Here is a 23,086-nt window from a genome sequence, read left to right on the forward strand (position 1 = left end):
TTCCCTGGTGATTTTGACTGATAATAATTTTGGACAAAATAATGTATAATGTATCATAATGTATCTATAGGGTGAAATTCTACCACAGAAGGTAAAAGTTTGAACCGTCTCACCTGACACATTACAATACTATTAGGGGGCAGTATTTTTATGCTCTTTGTTCCAGTACAAGACATGCACCATTTGTTTTCCTCATAAAAAAAGAAAGTTGTTAAAGGTGTTCTTCCTGCACGTAAAGTATTTTATAGTTTTGTAACAGAAATCAATTTTAAATAAAAGGCATAGATTATGTTACCCTCTGTTTGCAGTACTAACTAGATGGTAACTTTACAAGTAAAGTTGTGGGGCTTGCTTTATTGGGAAAGTGGTCAAAGTAGCTGATTGGTGTCAAAAGTCACATTGTTTACTAATTGTCTCATGCTTAGAATGTGCTATAATTTGGAATTTCTCAAAGTTCTATGACTGTTAATTCAACAGTGGGAAGTAGCCTACTGAAAGAAGTTGATGCAGTTACTAAAACAGCTGTACCTCTTGATTGGTAGACGCCATTCCTGTTTTGATTTCATATCTGAATAGCTGAGAAGTAGAGGAAGATTTCATTTGCTCTAAGTATTTGTCTAACTTGTTGGGAAAGTGGTCAAAACGGCAGTTATTTCTAAAAGTTCACAGAAAATGTAGTTGGTGCAGTTACTAAAACAGGTGTACCTCTTGATTGGTAAAAGTTATTTCTGTTTTGAATAGCAGAGAAGTAGAGGAAGATGTCATACCGTCTAACTTTTGTCTAGCTTGTTTGGAAAGTGGTCAAAATTTCAGTTGTTTATAAAAAGTTTGAGAAAATTTAGTTGATGCGGTTGCTAAAACAGCTGTACCTCTTGATTGGTAAAAGTTATTTCTGTTTTGATTTCAGATTTGAATAGCAGAGAAGTAGAGGAAGATTCCATGTACTCTAACTTTTTGTCTTATTTGTTGGGAAAGTGGTCAAAGTAGCCGATTTGTGTCAAAAGTTACATCGTTTACAGTAAATAGAATGTTGGAAGTCTGGGAGTTTTTTAAAAATGGGGAGCTTAAGAATGTTGAAAAAAGTCCCATTAAAGTGAATGAAGATGGACAAAAAAAGGACAAAATGCTTAATAGTTTAAAAAGTATAAAATATATCAAAATGTTGTATACAAGCACACTATTCCAGACCCGTCTGCACGTTTTAAAGTTTGAACAGCGTTTCTAGCTTAAACGGTGTAAGAGGAGCAGCGTGCCAAAGAAGAAGAAGAAGAAGAAGAAGATGTCGAAGATTTAAAGTGGGGACTCTTGCTTAGCAAGCCCCACTAATTAATTATGTTACCCTCTGTTTGCAGTACTAATTAATTATGTTACCCTCTGCAGTGCTAATTAATTTTAATGATCTACTGTAGCTGAAAGACACTGACCATTTCATTGTCTTAACTAATGTTAATACAATTGTTATCATCATTATAATTGTAGTATTACCTAATGTAATGTAATATGCACTTGAAACGTTCATGAATTCCGCAGCTGTGATCAAGAATTCAGCTTGTGATGACGTTGGCAAACTATTTGGCTGTCCTTACAAAGGTACCACCAAATGTTCCTGTCAGGACACTGCACTCTGATTGGTTATCTTATGTATTGTTAGTAAAACAATTAATAATCCTCTCCCAACACCGAAACCCTAAACCTAAGGTCAGAATTCTATACAGCAGCCATTACACATCTAAAGTAGTTAATGTTTGGCAGATAATATGCATTTGTGTTACTTTAAAAAATAAAGTGACCAGAGGTGCTGGCTTCCTCAGTTGCCCTGACAGGAACATTTCGTGGTACCTTTGTTTTTTTTTTTTTTACTATGACTGAGTTTTGCGAAGAAAGTTTTCTCTTTAAGCAACTTTGGTATTTTTTTAGTTTGTACTTTATCGTATTTATTTATCTTCTCTCAACAGAATCTCAAAGTCCCATCCCAGAAGTGACGCGTGTACCCTTTCCCAAAATTCCCGATCTTCTCGGAATCTTCCATTGCTTACTTGCTAGGGTTTTTAAATGAATGCATCCTTGTTCCTTGTGTTATTCAGGCAACTAAAGAGGAAAACGTTTATAAGAATCAAGTTGTAAGCGTCATTAGCAACTTTTTATTTATTATCAATTTATATTAAGTTAGCGGTTTGGTTTAGCCCATTTCCATTAATGGCTATGAAGATTTCTTCCTAAAACATTTCCGGAGTGTTTTAAAACAGGAAGAAGTAACGAGTATACATTCACCCTGTGTTATCAAAATGCCCAGCAATGAGGTGAAACAAAGGAAGAAAACAACACCGTCAGCTAAACAAAATGAAGAAACAAAAGAGACGACGAAACTGAAAGAGGAAAAAGTGAAAAATGCTGATTTAACGGGAAAAACGGAGAATCGTGTTTCTTCTTCTGGAGTGAACATACAGACAGTAACTTGTCTTTTATCTTTAATTGTGTCTCTTGCACTTACTTGGTAAGTTGTATTGTTAAATGTTGAATAAATATTCCCTTTTCAGGAAAAAAAAGGTGTACAATGCAGCCACTGTCTATCTGTGCACCCCTACGCATAGGGGGACGTGTTTGGGTAAGCCACTATCCGAGTACTCTATTTGAAATATAGAAATTAATTAATCTTTCAGTCTTTAAGTGCAGTAAGGTATCGTTATTTTGACACAGACTTATTTACCGATATAGCCATAACCTTTATTATAATGGTGAGTGCGTTACCCGTTAGAAGTCGTTGAATGACGTTAAGTTGGCTAATGAGTATCGATGGACTAGTGTAGTAATATTATGGCATAGGTTTAATCCTATCAAGTGATGAAACGTGACAAAGTCGGTGTATGGAAATGTTGCTGATAAACTACATTCTAGCTGTCATATACATAACTGCTGCATTATTAGCACTACTGCGAAATAATAATAATAATAATAATAATAATAATAATAATAATAATAATAAATAGGCTCAAGTAAAGAAGACCAATTCGGTTGACAGAGCATCTGCCTTTTCTGAAAAAGTTTTCGTGCTAGCAAGCTAAACGTATTTTATGCTTTCACACTGCATGCACTGCACACCCCAAAGAAAATGATCTTGTAATTACAACTGGGCTCGAATAATATACCAGGATATTTAAGAGTGGATGATATGATGGGCAGCAGTGTGGAGTAGTGGTTAGGGCTCTGGACTCTTGACCGGAGGGTTGTGGGTTGAATCCCCAGTGGGGGACACTGCTGTTGTACCCTTGAGCAAGGTACTTTACCTAGATTGCTCCAGTAAAAACCCAACTGTATAAATGGGTAATTGTATGTAAAAATAATGTGAAATAATGTATAATGTGATATCTTGTAACAATTGTAAGTCACCCTGGATAAGGGCGTCTGCTAAGAAATAAATAATAATAATAATAATAATAATGATATCAGTGCTGGATTTTAATTAAATAAAGTCAGTTGTGTGATGCTTAAGTTCTTAAACCAAATCAGTCATTTTTGGTCAACAGACTGAGCCCTGGTGATCTTGACTAATAATAATTTTGGACAAAATAATAAATTAAATGATGCATGGCCTGCAGATGTGATAATGTATCTATAGGGTGAAATTCTACCACAGAAGGTCAAAGTTTGAACCGTCTCACGTGACACATTAAAATACTATTAGGGGGCAGTATTTTTATGCTCTTTGTTCCAGTACAAGACATGCACCATTTGTTTTCCTCATAAAAAAGGAAACTGTTAAAGGTGTTCTTCCTGCACATAAAGTATTGTATAGTTTTGTAACATTAAATATTAAATAAAAGGCATATAATATGTTGCCCTCTGTTTGCAGTACTAATTCATTTTAATGATGTACTGTAGCTGAAAGACAGTGACCATTTCACTGTCTTAACTGATGTTAATACAATTGTTATTATCATCATTGTTATTAATTGTAGTATTACCTAGTGTAATGTAATATGCACTTAAAATGTTCATGAATTCTGCACACAGATACAAGGACTGCAGCTTTGATCAAGAGTTCAGTTTGTGGTGATGTTGGCAAACTATTTGCAGTAGTATGCCGCAGTAAGGTTATCTTTCCACTTTTTTTTTTTTTTTTTTTTTTACTATGACTGAGTTTTGAGGAGAAATTTTTCTCTGTAAGCGTATTCTATTTTTTTTAGCTTGTACATTATCATATTCATTTATCTTCTGTTTGTATCAGAATCTCAAAGTGAATGAATGAATGTGAATGACAGAGAGATTCTCATTCACTAAACTCATTCAGTGAGCTTTATGATGTATTAAAAGCGAATTTCCCTTTTAAATTTCAGGTTTGTGTTGCAGCAAGCCATAAAGTTTGCAGATGTGGAAGAAAAGTACAATGAGTTGTACAAGAAAACTAGGGATATCCAGAGTCTGGAAAACGAAATCAAGCAAGTTTCTAAAAAGGTAACAACTGCTGGTCCCTTAATGTTGTGTATTAAAGGGATTTGAATGCTTACTAACTATTCCAACAAAAATTGCTTCTGAAAAGACTCAGTATGGCTGATTATTAGGAAGCATACTGTGGTTGCATGTGACATTGTCTATTTCAAACAATTTGCTCTTGTCTGAAGTGATAAGCATACAGTGAGAGGAAAACGTAAACACATTCACCAACCAAGTGGGTAAATAGATAACGTTAAAAACCCTAAACATTTTTTTTTTTTAAATACATTTTCTTATCGGAACAATGTTTACTTAGGATAAGGTACCCTGAGAGTTCTGTAAACGAAACCTACTAGTTTGTACAGGTTGATGCATTTGAACGTGTAAGCTGTAGCGTTTCACACTGTACATTGTTTTAAGGACAGGATCTACCATCTGATCATAAGGGTTTTGTGATGAACAGCAAGTACAGTACAATGGAGTCTCTAACCTGATAAATATGTTTTAGAAAGTGATTTTCTTAAGTAAAATACAGAGATTGCAGTTGCCATATTGGGTGCTGTTAGGATTGAAATTATGACATTGAAGTAGACAAAAACTACATGTTTTATGTTGTGGGTGCAGCTCGAGTCCTCTGAAGAAGATCTTCAGGAAGCCCTTTCCTCTGTCTCCTTGGTAACCACGTTGGAGCATGACGTCTCTGGTCTGCGAACCATCATAAACGTCATGCAAGACAGTGAACGGTCAGTATCGCAAAACATGCAAGACATAAACGAACGCTTTCAAAACGTGACAGACCTCTGGAAAAGCAGCTTGGAACAAATCAACCTGGATATCGGGAACCTGAAGTCTGAAACCAGAGTCATACACAACAAGGTAACCACAAAGATCAACGAGGCCGAGAAGAACTTGAAGTTACTTTCCGTGGCCTTGGAAGACTTGGAGGACAGCACCAAGAGAAATTCAAGGGTCCTTCAGCGCAACGAGGATGAAGAAGTGGTGGAATTTGAAAAGCAACTGGACTGGAACACAAGGCAGATCCAGAAACTGGAGGAGCAGGGGCTGGTGATGGTCAACAAAGATTCAGAGCTGATGGAGAAGCTTGCAGACTACCAGCCAAAAATGGAAAAGTGTGAGGAGCAGCTCCCAACTGTGGAGAATGCTGTTGCCTCCATTCTCAAGATGTCTTCTGAACTGATAAACACAGAGAAGAGGATAGAGGATCTGACCGTACAAGTGTTCAACATGGAGGACAATATGCTTAAAGTTGTATCTGAGATCTTGGAAATAAAGAAAGCTCTGGACATCCTGCAGGTTGATAATAGCATTCTGAAATTAGCAAATGACTTGGGTGTTTTGAAAGAAAAGGTGAAGGAATTTGATACAACCCGAAAAGAAACACCAGTAATCCAGGAAGAACTGAACACTGAACATTGATATCAAGGAAATGATATATAGTAGATGCCACTATTATTTCTGTGTTATCATTCAGTAAGAATATTTTTATTACAAAGCCCGAGAGGGGACATGAGAGAAACAAATATATATCTTGTGCACACGTCTTGCTATCTCATGGCCACAAGATAGTAAGTCTTGTGCACAAGATATATATATATATATATTTTTTTCTCTCATGTCCCCACCTGGGCTCTGTAGTTTATTGCATCATATTGTTTTTTAAAAATTTTTTTACTCCAACACCTAATTACCTGTACTGAATAAAAAAAAAGATTGTATAGAGCATAAACTGCAATTTTATTTTAAAAACTAAATCTTTTAAAAATCTAAATCTCACTAAATTGTTTCTATCCAATTATGCATGTATGTTTTATTTGCAAAATGTCCTATATAAAATATGTTTAACTAAAATAAAAAATATATATGTGACTTTTTTATTTAATCTTTACTATTTACCCTCCATACAAACTCATTGAAATATTACAATAAACTTGCAGCTGTGGTTGTTACTTCCCTTGAATTGTTATTTCTCTTATCAACAAGGCACAGCAAGAAACAACAGTTGAAGTTAGGCAAAAATATATATATTGTTCTGAGCAATTCCTTGATAGTTTCATACTGCTAAAATGATATATTCCTTTCAGAATTTTTTTTTTTTTTTTTTTGGTCACAATCCCAAAATTCTAGGTAATGCAAAACCTTTGGCCATAGCTGTACTTTCGGGCTTATGCATAAAAATACAAAAAAAACACTGTCTACCTAACTTGGTACCTATTCAGAATTACAATAACAGATTATTTGTGTGTGCATGTAAAAAAGAGCAAGTTTGGGTGCACAGTATACTTCTTAATAACAGGCTGTTAAGGTTTAAAAAAAGTTAGACTATTTAGATTACCAGGGTACATTTTGGTTTAAAAGGAAAATGTATTTTAAAATATTTATGAATATTTCAGAAAGGGGCTTATGAACATTCCAGGCCTATCTTTATGTTTTTGAAAATGAGTAACAATTGCCAAGCTTAGACCTTCCTTGACAGTAAACAAGGTAATCATGAGCCAACGTTTATTGCAAGGTATTATTCAATATTTTACTTTGATGTTGTTCTAGTGTCTGTTGCTGCAGAACGATACAGTAAACTTGAACTTGTGCATTGTTACTATCACCTTTTTGTTGACATTGTAAACATAAACACAACATTTGTATATACAATGCAGTGAACTACTGTATTTTGCAAATAAAATAACAATAAAAAGGTTGTTACAATGTGAAATAAACCATTTTTGTTTCAAGTTTCAATAAATGTTTTGTGTAATGCTTCAATTGTTTTTTTACCTAAAGTAAATGTTTGTATTATTATTATTAATTTATCTTTGATTAACGAGAAGCCAAATCTTTCTGACACTAGATGCCGTAAATGTATTTCCTGTTTTCCAGATTATTTTGCACTCTCGTTCTGTGCTTCACATAGGATTTGGAGGTCAGGTGTAACACTGGAAGTGAATAAAGAGAAGAAAACTTTTTAATGCTTTTAAGCAGAGCTCATGTTTACTATTTAAATAAAACAAATTAAAAAAAATAACTTTTGTTGGGGGAAAAATGTAATTTGTTCCTGACATAATCACTGATGAACTTACCAGATACTAATGTCATTACTTTTTGTTTTGATTTTAAAACCAGTTATGGACTCAATTTTATTTAGTACAACATTTACATACAAAGCCTACAAAGTTAGAAACTAGCATTGCTTTCTTGTCTTCATTTAGTTGGTTAATTTATTTTGTTAAAATTTGACATTGTTAATACATTTTTTTTCTTTTTTTTCTTTGTGTAGTTTGAAAATACCCAAGCGGTCATGATTAAACTAAGAGACCACCCTCTACTCGCTCAAGTGGAAAATCTGGAAGGAGACTTTAAAAAGCTGAAAAAATGGTCATCCAACATTACAGAGAAGCGAGCTGAGCTGCAGGAAAACCTGACTGCTCTCTTTGGGGCTGTTGGGAAGATAGAGCAAAGCACTGCCACCATTGCTAAAGACATGTCTATGAAGGTGTCTGCGGTGAAGACTGATGTCCGACGCATATCTGGTTTGGAGTCGGATGTGTTGGCGTTGGCAGATTCTACACTGGTACTGGAAGAGAAGGTGAAACAAGCAGAGAAAATGATGGTACAGAAGATTGGTGACCTGCTGGCAGGCAGCATCAACCGAATGACTGAGCTGAAGAGTTCCACAGGTAGGAACGCGGATAGAATTGACTTTCTGAAGAAGAAATATGCCGAGCTGATGGCTGAAGATGGCAAACTGACAGACCGACTTTTAAGTCTGGAGAGCGGACGAGCTAGGCTGGTAAGGACGGTGACGTTTGCTAATGACTTGAAACCCAAAGTGTTTGCCATCAGAAAGGACTTTGCCCTGTTGGAGCCCCTGGTGAGTGACCTGACCTTTAGGATCGGCAGACTGGCTTCTGATCTCTTACGAAAGGAGCAGGATATTGCTTTACTGAAAGATACCTTTTCCAGTTTAAGTGTTGTTAAAACAGATCTCCAGAATGTAAAGCAACAGCTTACTGAGATGCCAGAAGTTAGTGATATTCATTCTCAGACAAGCCAGCCTTCAGAATAAGCATTTCATTTTGATTTGTTTGGATTGACTAGAATCAACCCAAGATTAAAAACACAAATTCCCCTTTAGACTATTCCTTTGACAGTATGCATGGAACTTCAAAATGAGTTTAAAAATGTTTCTAAGTAAATACTGTACTCCTATATGATCTCCTAAGCACCTGAATGTTTGAAAAAATATATATATACTTTTAAGCTTGTGTTTAGTATGATGCAGAAAATAAGAGATTTGCCTTAAATGTGGGTAGAAGAACAGATTTCATGGATAAATTATGTAGAGCCTGCAGAGAAAAACTTTGTTGAGTTTTATTGTTTTACAACAATGGCCATTAAATTAATGACTGTGACGCCCTGAAATAATTTCCAAAAATGTGTGTATTTGACATCAGTAGTTTACTGCCTGTACAAGTGCCTGCTGTTTATTCCTCATAATAATTATATCCTAAGGCGCCAGCCACAGCTGCCATACCCCCAATTTTAATGTTATCAAACAATAAATAAAAGATTGCTGTGTAAATCCATTATTTATTTTGAAATCCCAGATGTCTCTTTTTTGTGTCAAAATGTCTGCAAGAGAATTCATTGAAAACCTTGCTTATCATGGAATCCCTGCAGCTGTTAGTTCAAATGTGCAGTGCAGTGTTGTATAGAATGAAAGTGCAACTAAACTGCACTACACTGTGCTTTACCCCTATTTTGTGCAGCTTCAGTTAAGTTTAACTGCATTTTTTATTCTGGCTGCAAACAACTAGAAGAGCATTATGTTTTGCTCAAACTAAATATGAGTAGTCATTTCTTTGTTTTGTTATTGTGGACAAACAAATTAAAACATTGGCTGATGTCTGTATTGATTTAAACAATTCGGATTTCAGTCATCCAGACCATGGGCTCAATTAACACATCACTGAGATCAGTGCAACTTGTCTATACAGTAGCTGTTCCCTGTATGCTCAGTCTGTTTCACATAGCTGTGTTCTTACTGTCGGCATACGTTGGATTTCACTTTGTGTGCAAACCACGTGTTTGTGAGATACCTTTCTAAAGGCTATAGCAATCAGTTGAGTGTGACCGCATGTCACAGTAAACTTTTACATATATCTATAGAAGCACTAATTCAATTGTGAGGAAACTTGATCTGCACATACTTTGGTACCAGCTATTGAGAATATCAGAATCTTAGGGTATAGTGGGTATTTGTGCATCTGTCTGGATTTCAAATGTTTTTTGGGTTTTTTTTACATATACAAACAGTAGAGAAAGGTCATGTTGATCTTCTTTTCCATATAACTAATAGCTCTGAATGCCCTTTAAATGCATCCTTGTTCAAGATTTCCTGATCTGCTACATAGTTAAGTAACCCCCGGGCAATACTGTACTGTCTTTCTCCCTAAAAAAATCTGAGACTCCTTTTTATGTTCATTTTAGACTTCTGCAAACAATCAGTTTGTGCAATTCACCCACTATAACTAGGCTTTAACAGTAGTCTAATGCGTATCATACAGCCTTTGCAGTACCACATACCTTTACAAGTACTATACTGTACAGTAGTAATATAATTTGAGACTCAAATTCCCATGGGTGTCAAAGAAAAGTTTTTGCAAGTATAGTAATTGTAATAACATCTGGTAGCATCCATTTTGCAGTCCATAACTGTTGAAGCAATTAGTTGTACAGGTATGTGACATTTCCTTGCAATATTTCCCCTGTGCAAAGCTGAAGCGACAACATTAAATTGAGAAATATACTTCAATTAGTTGGCACAAAAATTGCCTTAAAGTGTAATATGTTTTACAGTCCTAATAGCTACATGAGGAAGCTGTCTTTCAGTAGTTTTAAACCCACTGATAATGCTGTAAATACTAATAAATAGTTGACCTACATATATAGATATGCTTTATAGTTTTAAAATATACTATCTATCTATCTATCTATCTATCTATCTATCTATCTATATATATTAGTAGAATGTTAAGGATATTGCATATGCATTTTTAGACTGCAAAGATAAATATGAATGATATCCACCTTAGTCAAAATATTGAAACATCAAAAACAGCTATGCTTTAGTGACTGAGGGTGGAATGTGATTTGGTTACTGTAAATGTAAGTTAGTCAGGAAATGACAAATAGTAATATTGTAATCAAGTTGGTGAACGATCCTAAATACCCATTTAGTATTAGGTTTGTAGTAATTCTTGACATGTACAATTCAAGATTCCTAGATATATGTTGTATAATTATGAACAAAACCACAAATAGTTTACCAAAGATTTAAAAAAAGAAAAAAAGGATTTAAAAACACAAACACAAATGGCAATATCACATCATGAGCTGCATTTTCATTCATTTCTATTTGTATGCCAAAACAAGACCCTTCCAAGTTTATTTTAAAAAATACCCTACAGTGCTGTCGAATGGTTTATCACAATTTAAACACTAATAGTCCATTTCATCAAATCCTATTGTAAATATATTTGCTGTCAAATGTTGTATGGGGTTCATTAAATTCTCCCCTGGACACTTTCTAATTCTCTGGACAGTGTGTCCATAGCACCCTTCATTTCATCCATCAGATTCTTAAGAGACACTAATTCCTTCTCATTAGTTTCAGTCTTTACTGAGTAGGCCACCAAACTGTCGACCGCAGTTCTCAGCATTCGGAGATCATTCTGTGCCTGGCTAAAAGAAGACTTCAAGTCATTAATACTGGCTTGCACTGACTGATCACCTTCCCCTGTTGTCTGGGTTTTAAGGTTGTCTTCAACTTCTGCTAGCCTTTGTTTGTGTTCCTGTATTTGTTGCTTCTGACTCTTATCCAATGACAAGATCTCATTCTGGGTGATCTCTGCAGTTTGAGCTGCTATTTGAAGTTCACTCAGATTGTTCTTCAGCATTTCAATATCGCTGATGAAGGACTCTTGTGCTTCTTTTGCTTTCTGCACAGCACTCTGCAAGTCCAAGTCATCTCTCTTGGACGCAGATGACTTGATGTTTTCAATATCCCTCTCTAAAGTAGATAAGCTGCTTGTGTGGGCGTCATACTTGGAAAACATGGATACTATGCTGTCTGACTGCTCGTTAGCTGATACAATGAGGGTCTCTGTGTTTTCTTCTACAGCCTTTAACCTCGACTCCAAACTCTCTGTTTTCTCTCCAGACGTTGCCATGGCCAGTAGATTTTGCTCCTGCTCGCTGACACTCGCTTTAACCTGCTGGAGACCTTCATGCAGTACTTGAACCTCTCCAGATACAAACTTAATGGAGGTTTCTGCTTCAGAAATAAGCTCCCTTAGAGAACTTCCAGTTCTCTGCACTGTCTCCTGAAGCTCCTCAAACTCCTGAACGGTGGATGCAACCTCTTGGTTTCTAGTTTGAACTTCTGATTGGAGAGAACTTATCTGATTCTTCAATGATTCAATTGCCTCCTCTTTGACTTCAGTGGCTGTGCTTAAGTCTGCCACTGCAGTTGTAATTGCCAGCAGCTCACTCTTAAGGAGACCTAAATCTTCCACTGCATCGATCTTTGACTTGATGGTTTGTAATTCATTCTGTGTAACATGCTGCACTTCTGTAAACACTGACACATTATCGTTTATTGACTTTGTTAACTCTGTTAATCTTTCTTCTACTGTTTGCTCAAGGGATGAGAAATCTCGCTCCCTGGCTTCTCTGGCGTCTCGAATGCCGTTGGATAAGTCTTGGAGGATCTCATTTTGGAGTTTATAAAGAACTTCTTCGATGCGATGCGTTTCTGTTTCTCCTTTTTTGACAGCTTTGTTTGTGCTTTCCAGTTCTTTATTGGTGTCTTTTAAAGAGATGTCAAAGTTTCTGACCGTGAGCTTCAGAGAATCCACCTAAAATTATAGAATAGCAAGATTACACAACTCTGTGCTTGTTACTGTATAGTAAGTGAAGCAACGGTAATGATACTTGGTATGTATGTACAAAAAAGAATGAGTGATACATATTTTTTTTTATCTAAATCCAATTGGAAAATTATGTTGCAGCCAAGTTTTTAGAGGGTCTGATTAGAGATATTATTTAACTTGTGTCTTGATACATTTAGGGCTGCGGATGGTGGCCTTAATATTGAAGGTGGCTTAATACTGCCATCAATAGCAGTAAATCAACCTTAATTGTGAGGCTTTACTCTATATATAGATAACCTTTTCTTGAGGCTTAACCTACTGTGCCAGCTAGGCCCCTGGCCTCTTTAAAGTAAAATCTAGCTAAATTTGCTAATAGTTCAAGTTTAGCAATCAGACCTTACGTAGATTTTTCTCAGACCTGATCCTAATTATTTTGTCTTTTTACCATCCTCACCATCCCCCACCCCCCTTGTGACTAGTTCTAAAATAGCAATGCTTGTTTCCATCTGCTGATATAACTACATTAAATGCAGTACCGGTACACTGTTGTAGTATACAAGGCAACCTCACATTAAACTCTCGGCAAAAAACAATTAACAATACACTAAAATGAAACTAAAGCAAATGCTGACATGTCTACACTTTATAATATTTGTACATGACTTGTATAAAGAGTGTCTACAGTTATACAATAATTTTGCCCAATACCCTAGAACCAATCAAAAGATAACCCATCACACCTACTAAATGAAATACCGAAACGGTTTTACAAAGCTATAGTTATTATTATTATTAAAGTCGAGAATCTTACCTGTTGCAGGGCACTTTCCACTTTCTTGACCAGCTCTGTGGCTTGTGCAGAGCTTTCCTCATTTCTGCTGTTTATCTCGCTCAAGTGTTCCATTACTATCTGCATGTAGTACCCTGCAAACCCAGCTGCGGATATCAGAGCCAAATAAAGCACAATCGTAAAAACTTTGCCCAGGATTCCCGAGCCTGTATTAGTGGAGCCTCCTTTGCTTCCCTTGGAACTCTTCTTTGCCACGTCATCAGAGGATGAATGAGATGCCCTTTCTTGTGCATTGTTTTTAATTCGTTGTTTTACACTTGACATTGCGGAAATGTTTCAGTATTACAAAGCAATATAAACAAATGTTGGCTTCACAGTGCTAACTTTTTAAACGTGGTGTATCGGTGGATTTCTGGTAGCGTCTGCTCTCAATCGTCCTTTGGTGATGTATGCAGTGCAGAGGAGGGGCAGGAGAAGAAACAGAACCTCCAATTTTACACCAGCTATTGATGTGATTTGCCCTGCAACAACACCCCGTTGTGGAATGTGGGTGCTGCGTTTTCCAATTTAACTGAATTTAGGAGGGAAGTAGAAGAGAGGTGTACATAGTTTATAGAGGGTGTACATGAAAGATGGACCAAATCCAGATGCTGATCTGGATTTTCTTACAAGAACGGGAACGCATCCCGGACCCCAAGAACAGTTATGTTGATCTTTGTTGATCTTTAAAACACATTTGCTAAATTCCTAATCTTCACCGTGTTGATTAATTCCTTATTGAACGTATATGTTTACGTTTATTAAAATAAGGTCCAACAAATCTACGTCCGGTCTGTGTATTCCCGTTATAAACTGCTGTGTGCATCCAAAACAGTGCATTCAAAATGTTACTGCACTAGCCATACTAGGCTATAGCTAACGAGGTGTCTTTATTGCGAAGTTTACCTACTGCAGATTTAAATTAAATCGATGTGTTGAAAAAAATATAAAGTCTACAAGCCATGTTTATACTGTACAAAGTAACTGGTCAGTATATACGGTGTTTTTAAATGTAACTCGTAAGGTAACTTTGTAGCTAAATCCATATTTATGCATGCCTACTGACAGAAGTGAGAAGTATCAGCTGTATCATGCTGATGTTTCCAGCTTCGCACAGCTCCACCCTTAATACGTGGCAGTTGTGTGGATATGCGTGTCCGTTTCACAAATCGTGCTTGAGGAAATGCAGCGGCTTCCTTTTTTGCCCTACCCATACTAACCTGTTCAACCTCTCTCCTCAAAATCCAATACAGCTTCCCATGCTTATCCATGCTTAAAATATGAATTTACTGTATTTGTTGTGTACTGTGACAAAGATGAGTACACTGTGCTTTACTATGAGTTCAATATGCTTTTACTACGCTTTACTATACTTGACATGCTTTTACCATGGTATGCACTAGTACTTTTTATAAGGACCTGTATATGAGTCAGAATATATATATATATATATATATATATATATATATATATATATATATATATATATATATATATATATATATAATATTGGATGCAGTGCAACATATTGTCAAATTAATGTTTTTGTGGGGGCCAAGAACGAGTTGTCCCATATAAAATACATAAAATAGATATGTCTATTATTTTGTTATCAGAAAACAACCACAATCTGTTTATCAGTTAATCTGCAGATTGGCAAAAGGTTTGTGATCTGACGAATGCCAAAGTTATATCCGTTGGGAAATTTATAGAGGACATCACACATTTAAACAAAAGAAATGGTGTAAATGCACTGTGTAAAATGATTTGGAAATATAGTACCCATTCTCTCTTCCTCATCTTACACCCTCCAGGCCATAATTACAAAAGGGACCAAAGGATTTAATCCATGAGATATGGCCTTACACTACTGTAAGAAGGCTGCTTTGTTATATACACTCAAATACAAAATGTAAACAGTTATCATAGCTCTTTGTATAATATAATAACGTAATTAATTTGCTTTCTGTATAAACATTCCATTTTAAAAGCAATACCACATTTAGCCAGAAACTTAAATGAACCTCATCAGGTTATTACCATCCACTCTTTGTTTTTGTTTTCTTTGGAAGCAAAAATTGTGTTAACTTTGCATGACAATAAATGATTTAATCATGTATACAGATATTAAAATACGTAGTTCTGCCATAAAAACTCTCATTGCTATTCATAGTATCACCAGTAGGGGGCGAACCAACATTAGAATGAACAAAGAAAGCTATTCCTTGGAGTACAATCTTGATAAGGATAAAGGATAGGGATATTTTTTAATTAACTGTTAAAATGTTATCAACGAGATTCACACTAACATAATAATTATTGTTAATAATTCGTTATTATTAATTTTAATTTTTATTATTAATTTTATTAGTTATAATGTATTACATCGCATACTGTTGGCTTTAAAAATTCCAGGAACTACATTTAAATCCACTTCACTCAGACGGAGTAAAAAAAATAAAAAAGTTTCTGGTTATTGTTCAATTCCTCCTCCAAATAACAAAACTCCATTGCCCCTGAAGTCTCATTTCCATTCCTGGGCGTGCCCCGCAAACCTCGATTTCATTTTCACTGTGACCTACCTCTCAAATCTGTTTCCGTTCCAGGTTCATCTCCAGGTGATGTTGCAGTAAAGATGGACCCTGGTAGAGAGAAGATGGTGCTATTGTGTTTTCAATAACACTACACGCTTTTCGGTTTTTGGCAGGGGCGTTTTGTTCGGGGAGAAAACAAAAAACAGTGACATGAAACCAGTCACGGACCCGGAGTTTTAAATTATAACTAGAAATACAACTATGGCGGGACTCATCAAAAAACAGATCCTTAAGCACCTCTCCAGGTCAGTAATTTTTAATGTATTGAAAAAAATCAAAAAAGGAAAGTGTTTTTTTATTTTGTTTAAAATCTGTAATAGTAAACAATGTGTTTCTTTCTGATTACTGTTTGAATATGATGATAGTATTAATTCGTATACTGTACTGAGTTGTTGTCAAGTATGTTTGAGTAGACGAAAGATCCCCACGAAAAACCCTTACTGTATAATGTTTAGAGCTAGTGTTTACTTACTGTGTCTCTTGGTTTTGTTTTTTCATAAGGGCGTTCCTTAATTCAAACATGGTTTATGTATATTTTCAGTTATGTTCCACAATTGTTCATAGCTGTTCATAGCGCCTATAGGGAAAACGTTAAATTCATGTCTGTCATTATGCAATATCACATTTGTTTTTGCAGTAAATGTACACGACCTCAAACAAAAAGCTGTATGGTTATGATGCAATACAGATAGTTGTATGAGAAAAGAAATAGGTCAATATACAGTACAGCACAATTAGCTAAATAATCTGGTCTTGTCAGATTCAGTACTTTTAACTTTTAAGATGCAAGTTGGAACAATGCATTTTATATTGTATTTCAACAAAGAGGAACAAATACTTTTTAGAATTTGCATTTTATCTAATCGTAAACGAAAGTTGCAAAGTTCAGAATTTGATTGAAAATTAGTGTTTTGAAACCAATGTGAAAGTTGTATGTACAGTACTTTGAAACTAGGAACTGTAGATGATTATTGATTCAAATGTTAAAGTTTATATATATATATATATATATATATATATATATATATATATACATATACACACACAGACATCCACCCCCTATACTGGTATGTTGTGAGTTGATTTGGTTTGTTAATCTTTATTAACAATTAAGTGGAGATTTAGATGTGGGGGTATGACTACTGTACTGTAACAGGTGATAGAGAAACCTAAACACTCAGAAATGTGTGCAGTGAAAAGGCAGTGGGCAGATTGTGGGAGTGTGATCCCTGAACTTTGATTCTTTGTGGCTATGTCAGCATTTATTTAATCAAAACAGACTTCACATGTTCATGGAATAATTAATCAGTTCAAGGCTTGTGAATACTTATCCCGTACTATTATCTTTCTTTTTTTAATTGGGTGGAAATGTTTTAAAAGTGGAATATTGGTGAATAAACCGCAACAGATGCATTATGTTTTCTCTTTGCAAAAAGTAACAAGTACAGACTTCTAAGTTGGTTTGGGCAATAATAAGTTCCTATTTTAGTTGGTTTCAGTTTCTTGCTCTGCCTTGAAAAAATTACCCTCCAAGTAAGTATGTGCTAAATCTAAACACACTGGCAGAATTTGTCTGTAGGAAGTAGCTGTGGAATTTCATAGACATTCCAGTTCTTTGATCTATGGAGGCACATGCCAGTAGTTCACTGTTGCTGAGTAAAATGATTCATTGTTTTTTGTATCATTTTCCATGCAAACTGTAGCTGATCACTCTGCAGATACAGTACAAAGTAGTTACATCCCAGAGTGCAAAATACATTTGCCTCCTTTATCAATAAATTCTGAATATTTGCAAAAATAAGTAGAAGCTTTTTACTCTATTCAGCTTCAAGTAGGGTTTTTATTTTCCTTTTTCAAATGAACTTGTTTCTTGAGCGTGACGGATCATGGCTGGTTTATTAACTGTAGTGAATACTGCATCCACCATTTGTGAAATGAGCCTGAACAAGTAGGCTATACTAACAGACTGAACCAGCCTAGTTGTGTGCAAGGTATATTTGTATTTGGACTAGTTTAAGTTGTAATCATAAAATGCCATATTTGAATTCAAATCATGTAGGACCCACCACTATTGAAATAATCAGACTGGACAACGCTTCTAGTGAATATAAAATAACGGTTTTATTAGAAATAAAACTAAATGAAGGAGAAATTAAAGGTGCAACAACTAAACTAAAGTTATACAGAAAGGAAGAATTAACCAAACTAAACAGTACAGAAAAGAACATTTAAACAACGACACCCCACTCCCGCTGGTTGATCAGCGATCCAACGCAATCTATGGGAGGTTTCTTTAAAGGTTACAACCGCATTCCTGACAGTTATTTAAGATGAAGGTTAGTCTTAACGGGTATCGTTAGTAACACAAATATTTGCTTTCGTTAATATTTGATAAATCAAAGCATCGTTGAATCAGTCTCGTGTGTGTGTGTGTATGTATGTGTGTATATATCTCTCTATCTCTAATATAAAATATGTGTGTTTTGGTTCAGAAGTCAATTCTCACTCTTGCGAGATAGACGCTCTTTGCGTCCAGACAACCTATCGAGAATGATCTATTATTAAGACAGCTAAATTTGGATTCTAGCTTTAATGCGGAGTGATAATTGCCTTGTAAAACCCACATCAATTTTTATAAATCACATACAACAAATAATTACTGTAGTGTTCATTAACTCAAAGCATGAATTGAAAGCATTAATACTTTTCTTGCATTCTACCTCAAACAAAATGTTAATTTTACTTTAAGGTTGGTTTATTCTCGAGTTCATAAAAGAATAAACACTACGTGTTAATACTTAACAGGCTCTTCTCTGTTGGCAGAGAAGTCCAGGTTCCCTAGGTCTGTCTTCTCTCACGTTTTGTCTCCACGTAAGAAATGTCTTTGCAAAAACAAGAGTCATTAACTATTTAGGTATTCCACTGAAACAGCAAATCCTCCACAAAGATGTGCTCTCTTCGTTCGGTTATGTCTGGGATATTCCACCGCAAACTCCAGCACTGCTTAATGAAAGACTGAATATATTTCAATCTTTTTTTCGACTTCAAATGTTCATCCAACTCTTTCTCCGGTGATCAGTCGGGGCTAAGTTAGAGGTTTGATTACTTGTACTTTTAGGATTTTAGACGACTTACGCAGTGGACTCCCACACCAAGGCAAACACTAGAGTAGTTATTTCGTATCAGAGTTTCTGAGATGTCCCAGTGTTCTCAATTGGTCCGCTGTTTCGCCCCCTGTAGGCTGGATTTATGAGGTGTCCTGTTCTCTTAGTAGTGTCCAGGCATTCAAAACCCTCTGGTTTTACCTTTTGAAAGACACCGCCGGCGCCACAGGTTTTATTCAGCGCTGGTGAAGATTAACCCCTTTTCCAGTATTTAGTTTATGACTCTTTTTAAAAACATTCTTTGTCAGTGGGGCAGTTTGTGACAAGAAACCAAGCTGACACAGAGAATGACTTGGGACTCCCGTCTGTATATTCCAGTTCTGTTAATTTCATACACAGAATGATATTATGACCCACTCTGATGATACAACCTTTTCACTTTATGCAGAAATATGTGGACATGGATTCATTCTTGATAAAACATGGAAGGTTATAATCCAGTATACAGTTTCACCTGTCCATTACTGTCATAAAGAAAACATGTATCATGTGTACTATATGGATTATGTTTATAAAACAGCAGCAATGCATGTTAAGGGTTGTGTACTGTGCTTAACATGGAGCACTTACAAAAATCTTCCAGTAAGTAATTATAAGGTAATATATACTTAAGTTAGTTAACTCATTATGAATGTGTGCTCTGCTATAATATTCAACAGAATATCAGTTAAGGAACATTGTATGCAAATGAAATCAGTGTAGCTTACATGTTTTGTTTGGCTAAATAGGTTGCACTGGGTTTAGGAATGGTTTAAAAACATATTGTATGCATATGTAAGAATTCACTCGGCACTGACACCAAATCCTGTCCAGTACAGTACCCAGCAGGTACTGGCGCAAGGTAACATTTTCCAGATACCTGATACTGGTGTCAGTCTATTAATTTCTCACGCTCTTTTTATGTGTGTAAATATTTAACTGGGAGTCACCCTCTTAACATGTTGGTTCGTGGAAGTAGGCTATATTTGTAGGTGTGAAATATTAACACAATTGTTTTATAGAGATGGTTGAGGACTTTTAAATGAAACTGTTTGCAGACAGGACAAAATTCTGAACCGTATATTTTATTGACCTATGGAAGCATCTCTTAGTGCTTTACAAACTAAATTCAGTTACAGGAATTGAACAGAAGGCTTAATAGCATACATTAACATATTTATATATTATTTTTCAAATGTATAAACATACTGTACACTAAACCACATGTATTAAGTACTGTAATCATACAGATCAATAGTAGTGATTCATACTGTCTAAAGTCATTATAATTCATTCAGCATGGTGCAGTAGCATACAGGACCCTGATAAAGATATGCTACAGCCAGTGGAAATCTCATTGTGTTTCTTTGTATGGAAAGGACATCACAGGGTTATTCTGTTTAATATAATCTCTTAAAATATACAGTAGTATGGGGTGCTGTAAGATCCGGTACAAGCTGATTTTTTACCCAAGGTCAGAGTGGCCAGAGAGGCTGACCTCTCAAGGGGTGGATGTATCTGCTTGTATTCTACTGCTGCCTCTACAACATTCTATCTCTTACCAGAGCAGAAAAAAAGAAAAAGCAAAGCCTATTTTATTACAGGCCTAATTGTTGATAGCCATTGTCTGTTTCTTCTTGTTTTTTTTTTTCAGACTGTGTTTTGCAATTCAAGATACTGTTTTTGTATAAAATATTTATAAATACCTTTTGCCATTCAGTGAGACTTGGAACATGTGACGACCCATTCGTCAGATTGTCTGCAGAGAGCCTGACTGTATGATTGATTAGATCTTGGCTTTTAGTTTTAAACAATGCAACTAAAATGACTTGCAGCTCATATGACCTTTTAATATAATTTAAGTTGTATCAGCCCCGAGATGAAACAGTAATAAATGTCTCGGTTCTCCTTTGAGTCTGTCAGGGAAGCACTGCTCCATCTCCCCAACCAGCATGCACATTTTACAGTACAGCATGGGCATTCAAAATTCAATGTTCATTTTAATCCTAGAGATTAGAATATTTGTTAATACAGTAGGGCATTTAAACCTGAGATGCTGATTACATTATAAAAAGTCAAGTACTTTAATTACATATTGTAACAATCTGTGATCTGAAGTAGGACTCAAGAGTCCACAAGAGTGAACTGATGACTGTGACACATGTGCAGTTACTGCATTCATTCACTAAGCCAGACAATGCATTTATAGCCAATGCAGTTACAAATCTCTGACTTCAACTGAGGAATTACAATATGATTTGACTTTTTGGCCATTCCATTAAAATCATACCCAGACCAGCTTTTCAATTCCATTTTTAATATTGTTTAAAAATCAATTTCCAATTCTCATTCCCTTTTAATCAATTCCAAGTCCTTTTACAACATAGGCTTTATTGAGAAACATATATAGACTACAACTTGTCAACAATACATGCAATTGCACAATTACAATCCAAATTCATCAAATCAGTTCAACTTGCTGTTACAAGGAATCATCATGAGCTGCTCAAATCTAGTCTGTCAGGTGACACCTTTCCCTGGCGGAACATTTTCCCTGCAATGCTGAAAAGTCTCTCGGCAGGTGCTGATGAAAGCAGGTATTGCCAGGTACTTGCAGACCAGCTTGGCAGGGGTAGGGTACCTGTGTCTGTTATCCTTCCAGAAAGTGAGTTGCTCTGTCATCTGTACTAGTTGCCTGAGGTGAGGTAGTCTTGAACCTCTGGGTGGAGAGTGGAAGGAGTCGGTGCTGAAACGGGCTATTGCATTGTAATTGCATGTGTTGTTGACAAGTTGAATGTATGTTTGCTCAATAATACCTAAGTCGTAAAAAGACTTGGAATTGGAATTGAATAAAAATAAATGGGAATTGGAATTGAGAACTGATTTGAAAAATAAATTGGAAATGGAATTAGACTTGAAAAAGGAATCTACCCCAACCAAGACTTCATATTCAAGCATATTTGTCTTCCCACACAATAAATGCCTTTCCGGCAGCATGTGTTAGTGTTGGAAGAAGGTGCTGTTCCTGTGGTACCTGCTGTCCGAATAGAGGACTTTATTGTCCACTGGTGTTACCCATGCATGATTTAATAAAACAAAACAAGGCGAAACATCCTGTCACTGCAATCCCTCCATACTCTAACACTTATTTTCACAATTGATGGACATAGGCAGGTTGCCAGCTGTAGCTTAAGAAAAATCTATTTTATTACTTTATAAATATTTTAAAAAGTAGGACCTGCATTTAGTTAATTTGTTAAACAACCCCCTGGGGAAATTATAAGAATTGTCTTTAGCAGTATTGTGTTATTTTATATGGACATCACAAATGTCAGAAATATATGACTAAACAGACATAAAACCTGTTAAATAAGAATAGCTGTTTTCAGCTATTGTTTTATACATGAAGTTGTGTGTATTTTGAGCTCTCTTTCTTGTTGTTGATAATGCTAGTTCTGTAAAGCATTTGATTTCTAGGAAAACCATGAGCTCATGTTTCCATGGAAAAAATAAGAGCGGACAGTCATGACATACCAAGTACCCTCAGCCAGCTGTGTCGAATAGCCTGGGCTAGTCCACAATCACGGCAGAACTGAATGCGTCTTATTGTCATACACAACTGTGACACTGAGGTAGTAATCCTGTCAGGGTTGGTTGATTGTTTGTTCAATTTAATTTGAAGTCATTTAAATAAAAAAATGTAATAGTTTGTTCATTAGCATAGTTTTAAAAGGAGATAGAAAAATACTTTTTTGTAAGGATATGTTTAGTTTGTTTATTACAACACTACTTGGCTACAGTATGTTGCACTGATTATACAGACCATGATATGCAAGTATTGTATTTCTGTAACAGTAATCTAAGTTTTACTGCTGGATGAGGTGATATTAAAGTCTACTACACAGTCTGTTACACTGAAACCACAGAGTACTAAAACAAAAAGCACAGGGGAACGTGCAATTGTATTAACACAAATTTGCTTCCAACATCCATTAAAAGGTTTATTTCAAGTGCTGATCTCTTAATACAGTAGATCGCTCTTTTTATAGCAAGTAGTTTTTTTTGTTTTTTTTTTAGTAAGTGAGATTATCAGGTAAATACGATTTAAAGTGTAAATCTCTAGCAAGCTCTTGCAGTGAGCTT

The 23,086-nt window shown here is 35.6% G+C and overlaps 3 protein-coding genes across 4 annotated transcripts in view; 2 read left to right on the top strand and 1 right to left on the bottom strand.

Annotated features, from left to right (window-relative positions):
• Nucleotides 1-1,719: 1,719 nt before the first annotated feature.
• Nucleotides 1,720-9,029, top strand: LOC117415254 (inhibitor of nuclear factor kappa-B kinase-interacting protein-like). Of its 2 annotated transcripts, none has more exons than XM_034025351.3 (3): nt 1,720-2,494; nt 4,335-4,452; nt 5,056-7,339. In XM_034025351.3, exons 1-3 carry the CDS (start codon nt 2,286-2,288, stop codon nt 5,866-5,868), a joined length of 1,140 nt encoding a protein of 379 aa, XP_033881242.3. In that variant the 5' UTR covers nt 1,720-2,285; the 3' UTR covers nt 5,869-7,339. The 2 variants fall into 2 exon arrangements, with proteins under 2 accessions (XP_033881242.3, XP_033881244.3); XM_034025353.3 differs by lacking the exon at nt 5,056-7,339 and adding an exon at nt 7,721-9,029 and having other exon boundaries at nt 1,744-2,494.
• A 1,735-nt stretch (nt 9,030-10,764) lies between these two features.
• Nucleotides 10,765-13,742, bottom strand: LOC117414505 (cytoskeleton-associated protein 4-like). The gene is made up of 2 exons (XM_034024279.3): nt 13,189-13,742; nt 10,765-12,362 (listed from the first exon to the last, which is right to left on the bottom strand). The coding sequence occupies exons 1-2, from the start codon at nt 13,489-13,491 to the stop codon at nt 11,010-11,012; spliced, it is 1,656 nt and encodes a 551-aa protein (XP_033880170.3). The 5' UTR covers nt 13,492-13,742; the 3' UTR covers nt 10,765-11,009.
• Nucleotides 13,743-15,785: 2,043 nt separating this feature from the next.
• Nucleotides 15,786-23,086, top strand: part of LOC117415784 (bridge-like lipid transfer protein family member 3B) — a 49,323-nt gene continuing 42,022 nt past the window's right edge. Inside the window, exon 1 of the mRNA XM_034026579.3 lies at nt 15,786-16,045. Coding sequence (XP_033882470.3) covers nt 16,002-16,045 — 44 coding nt within the window. The 5' untranslated portion in view covers nt 15,786-16,001. The remainder of the gene's footprint in view (nt 16,046-23,086) is intronic.

This window comes from Acipenser ruthenus, chromosome 7 (assembly GCF_902713425.1).
Source record: "Acipenser ruthenus chromosome 7, fAciRut3.2 maternal haplotype, whole genome shotgun sequence".
NCBI lineage: Eukaryota > Metazoa > Chordata > Actinopteri > Acipenseriformes > Acipenseridae > Acipenser > Acipenser ruthenus.

What these genes read in the sequence shown, in the direction of transcription:
- LOC117414505 (XM_034024279.3), bottom strand. Translation starts at nt 13,491, where the DNA reads ATGTCAAGTGTAAAACAACGAATTAAAAACAATGCACAAGAAAGGGCA. An exon ending in TGGAAAGTGCCCTGCAACAG is followed by an intron (nt 12,363 to 13,188) that starts GTAAGATTCTCG and finishes CTATAATTTTAG; the next exon opens with GTGGATTCTCTGAAGCTCAC.
- LOC117415254 (XM_034025351.3), top strand. Translation starts at nt 2,286, where the DNA reads ATGCCCAGCAATGAGGTGAAACAAAGGAAGAAAACAACACCGTCAGCT. An exon ending in GTGTCTCTTGCACTTACTTG is followed by an intron (nt 2,495 to 4,334) that starts GTAAGTTGTATT and finishes TTTAAATTTCAG; the next exon opens with GTTTGTGTTGCAGCAAGCCA. An exon ending in TCAAGCAAGTTTCTAAAAAG is followed by an intron (nt 4,453 to 5,055) that starts GTAACAACTGCT and finishes TTGTGGGTGCAG; the next exon opens with CTCGAGTCCTCTGAAGAAGA.